The sequence below is a fragment of the Manis javanica genome, chromosome 10 (assembly GCF_040802235.1).
Source record: "Manis javanica isolate MJ-LG chromosome 10, MJ_LKY, whole genome shotgun sequence".
NCBI classification, from domain to species: Eukaryota; Metazoa; Chordata; class Mammalia; order Pholidota; family Manidae; genus Manis; species Manis javanica.
Genome location: NC_133165.1, coordinates 100,181,877 through 100,194,771, shown reverse-complemented (window position 1 = coordinate 100,194,771; position 12,895 = coordinate 100,181,877). Strand labels below are relative to the sequence as shown.

General features: G+C 42.5%; 1 protein-coding gene across 4 annotated transcripts in view; it reads right to left on the bottom strand.

Moving 5' to 3' along the window:
* Positions 1 to 12,895, bottom strand: part of ANO4 (anoctamin 4) — a 388,856-nt gene that overhangs the window by 198,920 nt on the left and 177,041 nt on the right. For all 4 annotated transcript variants that reach the window (XM_037007143.2, XM_073213690.1, XM_073213691.1 and 1 more), the window contains one exon: positions 1,629 to 1,820. In XM_037007143.2, the coding sequence (XP_036863038.2) occupies positions 1,629 to 1,820 (192 nt within the window). The remainder of the gene's footprint in view (positions 1 to 1,628; positions 1,821 to 12,895) is intronic.

Below are 12,895 nucleotides of genomic sequence, written 5' to 3'. Positions count from 1 at the left end.
AAGGGCATTTTTAGTCAGTATACTAAGAAGTTTGACCTTTATAATCAATAGGACAAGCAAGGTTAATGGCATGATTAGGGACAGAGATCAATCATTCTGGATTTGGTATAAAGGACGTACCAGGACAGGAGGTAAAAGGAAGAGAGAGGCACTGGACATTGGGAAACCATCAAAGTCACCTATGAGAGAAGGGGAGAACCAAGAAAGACTATTAGGGACGCCAGGGAACAGTGTTTTGGGGAAGAAATGGCAATCCACCATGGTCTGGTACATCAGGAGAGTCTGCCACTCACCATGCTGTGATTAAAGCGGGTCACTAAGGGCCGTAGAGTAGCGGGGATGGAGGGAAGAGCTAGGAACCAGATCATGTCAGGTTGCAGAGTGCTGGTAAGTGAGAGAAAAAGAGGAAACAGGGTGCATTAGTCTTTTCAAAGTTTGTTTAGAAGGAAGGAGGAAGTCGTAGAAGAGAGAAAGGATAGTGTCAAATGAAGATGCTTAGAATGGGAGAAACCCAGGCCTTCCTGATAGGCTGAGGGGGAGGAGCCAGCTGTAAGGAAGGGGGGAGGTGGTAAGAAGCAGGGCACACATTCTCCTGAGCAAGGTTTACAAGAGGAAGGGGGCCAAGACCACAGGTGAACACTTGGTCTAGGACAATGGGAGGGCTCTTGTCTTCTGAAAACTGGAGGATAGAGGAAAAGGATGGAAGTGAACAGATGCATTTGGAGATGCATGGTAAAGGATCTGCAGTAATTCATGCCCTGGGATGCCTTGGTGCAGTTAGGAAGTAAGATTATTGGCTGAGAGAGAAGATGGTGTGACGCAGCTAGAGATGGAGGCTTGGCTTTAGTTGGGGCTGGGTGGCCGGCCACCTGCCAGGACATGACACAGAGGAATCCAAACCAGGTGAGAGTTGTGCTAAATGACTTCCAAATTCCCTCACAGGTCAGTGTTTATGAGTCAGACAGACTGGAATGCTGCCTTGTTCAGTGAGGCCTCCTCAGCACCCAAAACAATGCCTAACAGATAGCAGGCATTCAATAAATTTGTTGAATGAATGAACACTTAAATGAGCTTCTCATCCAAACAAGCAAATAAAATCTAATTTGGAATTATCTGCTTTAATATAAACACATCTGAAGATTTTTAAGAGATCATAGATGCTTTCTAGAGCTTTGAAACTTAATAAAACTCTAGTCTTCTCCCCTAATATCCAGAGGTTGTAGGCAAGACAGATAACTTAGGCTTGAAAGTGGGCATTTTTAGCCTGAGTTTTCCCCTGGGCTATCTTCAAGCAAATTATCAACAAAATGGCCAAATCTCTATTTGGTTTTATTATACCATAAGCTTTTTTTGAACTGAGTGAGAGTGTTTTCACTTGGATTTTCATTTAAATTCTATCACTGCAGGTGGAATGAAGTCTTAACCTTTTCTGATACATCCAGCTCTCTCTTCTCTTATTGCTCTTGGTGACATTTACCACCGAGTAAAGTGAAGATGAAAAACAAAAACAAGATTTTTTTGAAAAGCAAGGTTAATTAGGAGTATGGCATACTTAGATTTAAAAATATAATGCAGGAGGCACTAGGTTGCTTCTACAACGGGTCCCTGTTGAACTCCCCATGCGTTACCTGGATGGAAGACTTTGGTTTTCCCATTAGTGATTCCAGAAGAGCTTGCCTCCATTTTTATTGACCTTCTGCCTGGTGGGAGTGAGGAATGCCTGACCACAGGCAGGCGACGTGACCCTGGGCGGCTTGCCACACTTCGCCGTTGATGGATTTGGAAACGCTTTTCAGCCCCATGAATAGATAAACTTACACCTGGAATGAGAAATAGCACCATTATGTTGAAGAAATCTGTTCAGCGGGGCTAAAATGTCAAGTTATTTTCTGGCATGAAATCCAGAGAGCAATTGCCACTATGTTTCAAATTCTTAAGGGACAGTAGTGATGCTAGAACTGTGGTTCTAATTGTTTTTCACATTGTACTATTCACTGAACATTATTTCACTCAAAAGTAGACATGTTCAGTTATCATAACTATAGTTTTATGAATGGGGATCCAATAAAGTCAAATATTAAAATTCCTTCCAAACTCTTGGAAAAAGATGCACACATGTGTCATGCTGTCAGGGGCTATGAGAAGTATGAACTAGGGCTGGGGTATCTGGATGTTCAGTAAAGATCAAGGAGCTTTCTCTACGGCATTCATGCATAGGCTAGAGGTGAGGCTTGAACTCAAGATTTATACTTCTGGTCACCTTAGAATTATGTGCATTTTTAGAGCTCTTTTATCTTGGAAATTTTAAACATACCAAAAGCAAAAATAAGAGTGTAATAAAATCCATGTACCCACTACTCAGCTTCAATAAGTATTTTTCCATAAAACCTAAAAAAAATTTTTTCCCAATCTTTACCCTTCAATATTCCCTTTTTTGTTCGTTTGCTTTTTAGGTGTTGGAGTAAAGCATATCCCAGATATTATGTCAATTTCATCAAAAACAATATGGACTGCACTGACTGAAATTGATTATATCCATATCGATTATACCTACTGATACATATCAACCATATAAAAATAACTGAGTTCAAAAGAGATTTTTTTAAAAAACACTTATTGATCATAAGTGATGACTGCTAAGATACCAATTCATTACTCAGAAAACTGATAAAGGGAAAGAAGTAAGCATTTATCCTGCTTTTCCTTTCTTATCATATTTTAAAGCAACCAAATAATTGATGAGAGAGTTCTTCATTACAGAAGAATTCCAGCTAATAAATTACTGATGGAAAAGAGAATTAGAAAATCATTTTAGAAGCCTCAGTGAAGCCTGAAAGGTGGTGCTCTTTGTCTAAAGAAGCACTGCAAGGACAGGGCTGGAATTCAAACTGAGCGATGGCTGAATCCAGATCTGTTCTTTTGAAAGAGTGAAAGAAAGATGTTAGCTTCATTTAATGCCAACCAGCCAGGGGATTTGGTCAGGAATCATGCCATCTAAGAGAGGAAAGCTAACCTTCATGAAATCAGAGAATTTTTTATTAAGAGGAAAATCTCTTGAAACTTGAAGGTAGACATTTAGAGTTGGGAGTTACCTGAGTGGTTAGCTCATTAATCTGATGCCTTATGCAGATGAGAAAACTATGCCTGGCAGGCAAAACAATCAGTTTACATATCAAGTATCTACTGGAAGGCTGCAGAGAGTAATCTACTAAAAAACCAGAAATAAGGGAAATGAAAAGTCTGCTCAGAGGTAAACTGTTAATCAGCAAGCATTGGTCATGTCAGTGGTATCAAGAGTTACGTTAATTTCCCCAACATGGAAAAAAGAATGTGACCTGGGCCAATGTGTAGATGCTAATGAATTTTAAGAAAGCATGACTCAACTCAGAATGAGCTTTGGTCAGCAAGGAAGCATAAAAACGAAAACAAAACAAAAAAATGTGTATTAGAGACAATCATGGGCAGTGCCCATTCAGGCAACAGCCTCAAAGTTCAGGTTCAAATTGCACAGCCAGACAGTCCCACATACAGTTCTAACCCCTTTATCCCTATAACTGCCCTTGCTCTGACAGCGCTCACCAGGCAACTGTCAGATTAACACCTGGCTTCCAGCGCAAGGGGAGAGTGAGCACGGCAGCTTTCCCACCCACACGGCAGACAGGGTTCTCAGTGTGGGCTGACAGCCTTGCAGTCCTGGCTTGCTACACATCTACTTCATCACGAATTGCTCAGCGTGAGTCTGCCCCAGAAGATCTGCTTTCCAAGCCCACACTGCTGTGAGCCTGAGCCTTGCTCTTGGGAAATTCATGCAGATAAGATCTGCCATGCTGGGTGGACCCTTCCTGGCAGTTTCCCCTTGCAATGCTCATCCTGCGCAGTTGCTTAGGTGCCTGGGCAAGTGCAAGCCTCTCGCTTCTACACGTATCTCTATGGGCAGGACTGGTACCACAGTGTGAACCCACTCCAGCACACTCCCTACACCTTGTATGCTCCCCATTTCTGCAGAGGTGCAAAGTGAACATCTGAAGACCCATCCAGATGCCAGAAGAATGCAGACAAAGTTTTAGGTAACAGATGAGAGGCTGGGAGAGACGTTTTAAGTCAACATCAGTCACCACATGCTGTTTCAGTCTGTACATGTGAAGTAGACTGCGCTCACAAAAACATTTTTTCATGCCCCTTCTGCAAAGCATAATTGGGCTAAAGGGACAGGGCTGTGACTCAGCGTGGCACTTCCAGTTCTTATATAAACTCCACCCGAGGAAGCACACAATGACAGAAATGAGAATAAAAATCACATGGTGAAAATCAATGCATAGGTACTTGACACTGTCCAATTCCATATTAAAAATATAATCATGTACGGAGAAAATATCAAAAAAAGAAAGAAAGAATGAATGAGTAGGGGATCACAGGAAGATGGTGGCGTGAGTAATTCAGAAGAAATCTCCTCCCCAAAACATATATATTTCTGAAAATACAATAAATACAACTATTCCTAAAAGAGACACCAGTGTATGCAGTACAACAGCCAGGATACATCTACATCTGTGAGACCTCAGCATCACATGAAGGGGGTAAGATACAAGCCGCGGCCAGGCAGGACCCGAACGCTCCCCCACCCCAGAACCTGGTGGGAAGAAAGGAGTCAGAACAGGGAGGGAGTGAAAGCCCAGGACTGCTAAACAACCAGCTCTCCAAAGTGCTCGGGGTGCTGGATATTAGAGAAATGGAAAAAGCAAAACCTGTGTGCAGGTCCCTGCAACCGGCACCCCCGAGACAAAAGAAAAGCGAGTGCTTTCTGCAAGTCTTAAAGAGACAGGGACCCCATAGCTGGACGAAGTCGTCCCGGCACACTTAGCCAGCAGCTGGGAATCCTGGGGAACCTTAGGTGCCCTAAACCCCGGGGAGGCAGCACAGCTCTGAAGCCCCTCATGGCACTAAGCAGCCTGCCAGTCATTCCTCCAACTGGCGCAGACCCTGACACACCAGCACAGTAGCAGGAGAGTGGTAGCGTGTGCCAGGGGTGGCTGTGCCGGAAGGGACTGGGAGCAGATCGTGTGTGCCAATGGCACCAGAGGAGACCAGTAGAGGCTTGTGCAAGCCCGCAGCGGCGGCAAACGAACAGCCCAGGTATGGCTCATGCGCAGTGGTGGCAGCGGAGCCAGAGGAGCCCGGTAGAGGCCCGCGTAGGAGAGCCCGCGTGCACCTGCAGCACAGCCAGAGGGAGCAGGCGCGGTCCCAGTAGCCGACCAGAATCCCAGCCCAATGCACAGCCACCTGGGCCAGACCCAAAGGCTGCTGTTGGTACACAGCTTCCCGGCAGGGGCGCCGCTAGCATGGAGGAGCGCACTTGGCATGCCTGCTACTCCCTACAGGGCTCCATGCTCTGACAGAGACCCCGCCCACAGCAGCATAGGGGACTAACCCGGTGGCTGCTCCAGGAGTGCAGGTAAAACTATCCCAGGCAGCGGAGAAGGGCAAGGCATCCAGAAAGCAGGAAAGGACTTTCTTCTCCCAGCTGACATACCCGCAACCTGCCTACAGCCACTGCTATCACCATGAAAAGGCAAGAAATTTAGTCCAGTCCAAGATAGTTCAGACAACACCTGAGAGAGGAGCTGCAGAGACAGACCTAACCAGTCTCCCTGGAAAAGAATTCAAAATAAAAATCATAAACATGCTGACAGAGCTGCAGAGAAATATACAAGAGCTAAGGGATGAAGTCCAGAGGGAGATTACAGATTTCCGGAGGGAGATTACAGAAGTGAAACAATCTCTGGAAGGATTTATAAACAGAATGGATAAGATGCAAGAGGCCATTGATGGAATAGAAACCAGAGAACAGGAACACATAGAAGCTGATGCAGAGAGAGATAAAAGGATCTCTAGGAATGAAACAATATTAAGAGAACTGTGTGACCAATTGAAAAGGAACAATATCCGCATTATAGGGGTACCAGAAGAAGAAGAGAGAGAAAAAGGGATAGAAAGTGTCTTTGAGGAAATAATTGCTGAGAACTTCCCCAAACTGGAGGAGGAAATAGTTGCTCAGATGACGGAGGCACACAGAACTCCCAAGAGACAGGACCCAAAGAGGACAACACCAAGACATATAATAATTAAAATGGCAAAGATCAAGGAAGAGGACAGAGTATTAAAGGCAGCCAAAGAGAGAAAAAAGGTCACCTACAAAGGAAAACTCATCAGGCTATCATTAGACTTCTCAACAGAAACCTTACAGGCCAGAAGAGAATGGCATGATATATTTAATGCAATGAAACAGAAGGGCCATGAACCAAGGATACTTGGTTCCAGCACAATTATCATTTAAATATGAAGGAGGGATTAAACAATTCCAAGACAAGCAAAAATTGAGGGAATTTGCCTCCCACAAACCACCTCTACAGGGTATCTTAGAGGGATGGCTCTAGATGGGAGCACTCCTAAAAAGAGCACAGAACAAAACACCCAACATATGAAGAATGGTGGAGGAGGAGGAATAAGAAGGGAGAGAAATAATCATCAGACTGTGTTTATAATAGCTCAATAAGCGAGTTAAGTTGGACAGTAAGGTAGTAAACAAGCTAACCTTGAACCTTTGGTAACCACGAATCTAAAGCCTGCAATGGCAATAAGTACATATCTTTCATTTCAATAATCACCCTAAATGTAAATGGACTGAATGTACCAATCAAAAGACACAGAGTAATAGAATGGATGAAAAATCAAGACCCATCTATATGCTGCTTACAAGAGACTCACTTCAACCCAAAGACATGCACAGATTAAAAGTCAAGGGATGGAAAAAGATCTTTCATGCAAACAACAGAGAGAAAAAAGCAGGTGTTACAATACTAGTATCAGACAAAATAGACTTCAAAATAAAGAAAGTAACAAGAGATAAGGACATTACATAATGATACAGGGCTCAGTCCAACAAGAGGATATAACCATTAAAAACAGATATGCACCCAATACAGGAGCACCAATATATGTGAAACAAATACTAACAGAATTAAAGGAGGAAATAGAATGCAATGCACTCATTTTGGGAGACTTTAACACACCACTCACCCCAAAGGACAGACCCACCAGACAGAAAATAAGTAAGGACACAGAGGCACTGAACAACACACTAGAACACATGGACCTAATAGACATCTACAGAACTCTACATCCAAAAGCAACAGGATACACATTATTCTCAAGTGCATATGGAACATTCTCCAGAATAGACCACATACTAGCTCACAAAAAGAGCCTCAGTTAATTCCAAAAGATTGAAATCCTACCAACCAACTTTTCAGACCACAAAGGCATAATACTAGAAATAAATTGTACAAAGAAAGCAAAAAGGCTCACAAACACATGGAGGATTAACAACATGCTCCTAAATAATCAATGGATCAACAACCAAATTAAAATGGAGATCCAGCAATATATGGAAACAAATGGCAACAACAACACAAAGCCCCAACTTCTGTGGGATGCAGCAAAAGCAGTCTTAAGAGGAAGGTATATAGCAATCCAGGCATATTGAAAGAAGGAAGAACAATCCCAAATGAATAGTCTAATGTCACAATTATCGAAATTGGAAAAAGAAGAACAAATAAGGCCTAAGGTAGGCAGAAGGAGGGACATAATAAAGATCAGAGAAGAAATAAATAAAATTGAGAAGAATGAAACAATAGAAAAAAATCAATGAAACCAAGAGCTGGTTCTTCAAGAAAATAAACAAAATAGATAAGTTTCTAGCCAGACTTATTAAGAGAAAAAGAGAGTCAACACACATTAACAGAATCAGAAACGAGAAAGGAAAAATCATGACGGACCATACAGAAATACAAAGAATTATTAGAGACTACTATGAAAACCTTTATGCTAACAAGCTGGAAACCCTAGGAGAAATGGACAACTTCCTAGAAAAATACAACCTCCCAAGACTGACTAAGGAAGAAACAGAAAATCTAAACAGACCAATTACCAGCAATGAAATTGAATCAGTAATCAAAAAACTACCCATGAACAAAACCCCGGGACAGATGGATTCACCTCAGAATTTTATCAGACATGCAGAGAAGACATAATACCCATTCTCCTTAAAGTTTTCCAAAAAATAGAAGAGGAGGGGATACTCCCAAACTCATTCTATGAAGCCAACATCTCCCTAATACCAAAACCAGGCAAAGACCCCACCAAAAAAGAAAACTACAGACCAATATCCCTGATGAACATTGATGCAAAAATACTCAACAAAATGTTAGCAAACCGAATTGAAAAATACTTCAAGAGGATCATACACCATGACCAAGTGGGATTCATCCCAGGGATGCAAGGGTGGTACAACATTCAAAAATCCATCAACATCATCTACCACATCAACAAAAAAAAGGACAAAAACCACATGATCATCTCCATAGATGCTGAAAAAGCATTTGACAAAATTCAACATCCATTCATGATAAAAACTCAACAAAATGGGCATAGAGGGCAAGTACCTCAACATAATAAAGGCCATACATGATAAACCTACAGCTAACATTCATACTGAACAGTGAGAGTCTGAAAGCTTTTCCTCTGAGATCGGGAAGAAGACAGGGATGCCCACTCTCCCCACTGTTACTCAACATGGTACTGGAGGTCCTAGCCATGGCAATCAGACAAAACAAAGAAATACAAGGAACCCAGATGGGTAAAGAAGAAGTCAAACTGTCACTATTTGCAGATAACATGATCTTGTACATAAAAAACCCTAAAGACTCCACTCCAAAACTACTAGAACTAATATCGAAATTCAGCAAAGTTGCAGGATACAAAATTAACACACAGAAATCTGTAGCTTTTCTATATACTAACAATGAACTAATAGAAAGAGAAATCAGGAAAACAATTCCAATCACGATAGCATCAAAAAGAATAAAATACCTAGGAATAAACCTAACCAAGGAAGTGAAAGACCTATACCCTGAAAACTACAAGACACTCTTAAGAGAAATTAAAGAGGTCACTAACAAATGGAAACTCATCCCATGCTCCTGGCTAGGAAGAATTAATATTGTCAAAATGGCCATCCTGCTCAAACCAGTATACAGATTCGATGCAATCCCCATCAAATTACCAACAGCATTCTTCAATGAACTGGAACAAATAGTTCAAAAATTCATATGGAACCGCAAAAGACCCTGTATAGCCAAAGCAATCCTGAGAAGGAAGAATAAAGTGGGGGGGGGGATCTCACTCCCCAACTTCAAGCTCTACTACAAAGCCACAGTAATGAAGACAATTTGGTACTGGCACAAGAACAAAGCCACAGACCAGTGGAACAGAATAGAGACTTCAAACATTAACCCAAACATGTATGGCCAATTAATATATGATAAAGTAGCCATGGACATACAATGGGGAAATAACAGTCTCTTCAACAGATGATGCTGGCAAAACTGGACAGCTACATGTAAGAGAATGAAACTGGATCACTGTCTAACCCCATACACAAAAGTAAACTCCAAATGGATCAAAGACTTGAATGTAAGTCATGAAACCATAAAACTCTTATTAAAAAACATAGGTAAAAATCTCATGGACATAAACATGAGTGACTTCTTCGTGAACATATCTCCCTGGGCAAGGGAAACAAAGGCAAAAATGAACAAGTGGGACTCTATCAATCTAAAAAGCTTCTGTACAGCAGAGGACACCATCAATAGAACAAAAAGGTATCCTACAGTATGGAAGATTCGTAAATGACAGATCTGATAAAGGATTGATATCCAAAATATATAAAGAGCTCACACACCTCAAGAAACAAAAAGCAAATAATCCCATTAAAAAATGGGCAGAGGAGCTGAATAGACAGTTCTCTAAAGAAGAAACTCAGATGACCAACAGACACATGAAAAGATGCTCCACATCACTTGTCATCAGAGAAATGCAAATTAAAACCACAATGAGATATCACCTCACACCAGTAAGGATTGGCATCATCAAAAAGACAAACAACAACAAATGTTGGCGAGGTTGTGGAGAAAGGGAACCCTCCGACACTGCTGGTGGGAATGTAAATTAGTTCAACCATTGTGGAAAGCAGTATGGAGGTTCCTCAGAATGCTCAAAATTGACTTACCATTTGACCCAGGAATTCCACTTCTAGGAATTTACCCTAAGAATGCAGCACTCCAGTTTGAAAAAGATAGATGCACCCCTATGTTTATCGCTGCACTGTTTACAATAGCCAAGATATGGAAGCAACCTAAATGTCCATCAGTAGATGAATGGATAAAGAAGATGTGGTACATATACACAATGGAATATTATACAGCCATAAGAAAAGAACAGATCCTACTATTTGCAACAACATGGATGGAGGTAGAGGGTATTATGCTCAGTGAAATAAGCCAGGTGGAGAAAGACAAGTACCAAATGATTTCACTCATATGTGGAGTATAAGAACAAAGGAAAACTGAAGGAACAACAGTAGCAGAATCACAGAACCCAAGAATGGACTAACAGTTACCAAAGGGAAAGGGACTGGGGAGGATGGGTGGGAAGGGAGGGATAAGGGCGGGGAAAAAGAAAGAGGGCATTATGATTAGCATGTATAATGCATGGGGGGCACAGGGAGGGCTGTGTAACACAGAGAAGACAAGTAGTGATTTTACAGCATCTTACTATGCAGATGGACAGTGACTGTGAAGGGGTATGTGGGGGGGACTTGCTGAAGGGCGGAGTCTAGTAAAGATAATGTTCTTCATGTAATTGTAGATTAATGATACCAAAAAAAAAAGAATGAATATTACCAGGAGAGGATGGATATGAGGAAGATTGGTCCATTACAGAGGGATTTGGAAGGAACCCTTAATGAGCAAATCCATCCAGGTCCTCCAAGAATTAAGAATTCTTAGAGATACAGAAAAAAGGCCTGGCCCACTACAGCCCTCATAGAATGGCTAGGTCCATGGGGGCGAGAAAGGCATAAACAAAAAGCCAGTTCACAAGCAAATATACTCCAGTCATAGGAAAAGTTAACATTTGTTATTGAAGATTCACGAGTCACATCTTCAGAAATGAATGGCTAATCAATAAACTGCATCATCCAATTTGTTCTTAATTACTTTAGTAAATAAATATTGACATTGATTATCTGTTACATGCCAGGCAACATGCTAGATATTGATCATTATCCCATGAATGTCTCACCACAACCCTCAAAGATAAAATTGGTATCTACACTTTACAGATGGGAAACCTGAGGCTCTGAGGTGAAGTCACTTGTCCAAGGCCAGCAAGTAACTGAAATGTTAACCCTACTCTTTCCTGCTATTGCTTGTAGCCTGGTGAGTTAAATACCAATACACAGGATAAACTGTTTTAAGTCTGTAGTTGTTCTGAATAATCTAACAAGGCAGAGGTGGAAGGGATAGGATGCTGACACTCGTTTGTGCTAAACTCTTAAAAGCCGTATTTGCATCCATGCTGAAATGTCCTCCTGGTTCTCAGCCAGCTACCAAAAGCCCTTAGTCAATAAGAACCAGCCAGAAATGCACCTTCCCCCTGAAGCGCTCCCAGTTCCTCTGGCCCTCAGGCAACACTCCAGTCTCCAATCTTGCAATTAGCCCTTGTGCACTGGCCTTGAACTCGCATTCACCTGCAGGTACCTGGATGCCCCGTTTCTCCAATGAGGTCAAGGATCACAGCATGTACTTCTCTGCTTCTTCAGCTCCGAGCAAAATGCACTCCATACAGAGATGTGGAATGACAACTCCCCCTCACCTCCTTCTCCCTCTGCACATGGCAGTCCACAGGGTGTGCAGACTTCTTGGACATAGGCAGGGCACAGAGTCAAGAGCCAGCCACAGAAATGACACTGAGTGTGTTGACCTGTACAAAAAATTTTAATTCAGTGCTTCCTATTATATCCGCATCACGTCCCCTGGACTCTTGACGCCCGAAGTCTGGTCGCTTTCCTCGGCGTCAGCAGAAAGCATGCTCTCCAACTGGGCTGAGAAGATGGAGTCAGGGTGATGGAAATTTTCTATTCTTCCCCCCTTTCTACCTCAAACTATCTTTAAAAAAATACCTCTTCCTCTTGAGACCTATCATCTACCTTACTTACATAATCTCAAGTCAGATCCTTGAGAAACGCATTTAGGAATAGGCGGAGGCAAGCACAGAATGTGGGTAAAATGTGGGCGTCTGAATCAGGTTGTGGTGGCTCAATTCTTGGCCACTGTGCATCTGTTTGACCTACTGTGCATCGTTTAATCCTTTTGCAGCTCAGTGTGCTCACCTGGGAAAGGGAGATAATAACAGTTTCTACCGCACAGAGTTATAGTGAGAATGAATTAATAAAGTGCTATGACACTGCCCGGCACACGGCAGGTGCTCAGCACAACTCAGCAGTCATCATTCCCTCCCGGCTTACTGATGACGTTCCCTCCTCTTTGTTCTCACCCCTTAGGCCCTAGCACTTAACACCACTGCCTCTGCTCGTGGGCTTTTAAACTCTTCCTGTGGTTTCCATGACACCTAAGCTTCTTCATACCTCACCTAACTTTAAACTCTCTTTCCTCTCTGTTCTCAAAGGCAGGGTGGGGGGCAGGTGTGGGGGTGTATTCATTTCCAAAGACGACTGGAACAAATGAACACAACTATGGGGCTTGGAACAACAGAAATTTGTTATCTCACAGTTCTGGAGGCTGGACGTCTAAAATCAAAGTGTTGGGAGGGCTCTGCTTCTTCCAGAACCTCTGGAGGGAAAAATCCATCCCTTGCCTTTTCGCTCAACTTCTCACGGGCGCTGGGATTCCTTGGAGCTCCTGGCCTTGTGACCACATCCCTCCTGCCTCCGCCTCCACAGCCACACCATGTCCTCCTCTGGGACTCTGTCTATCTC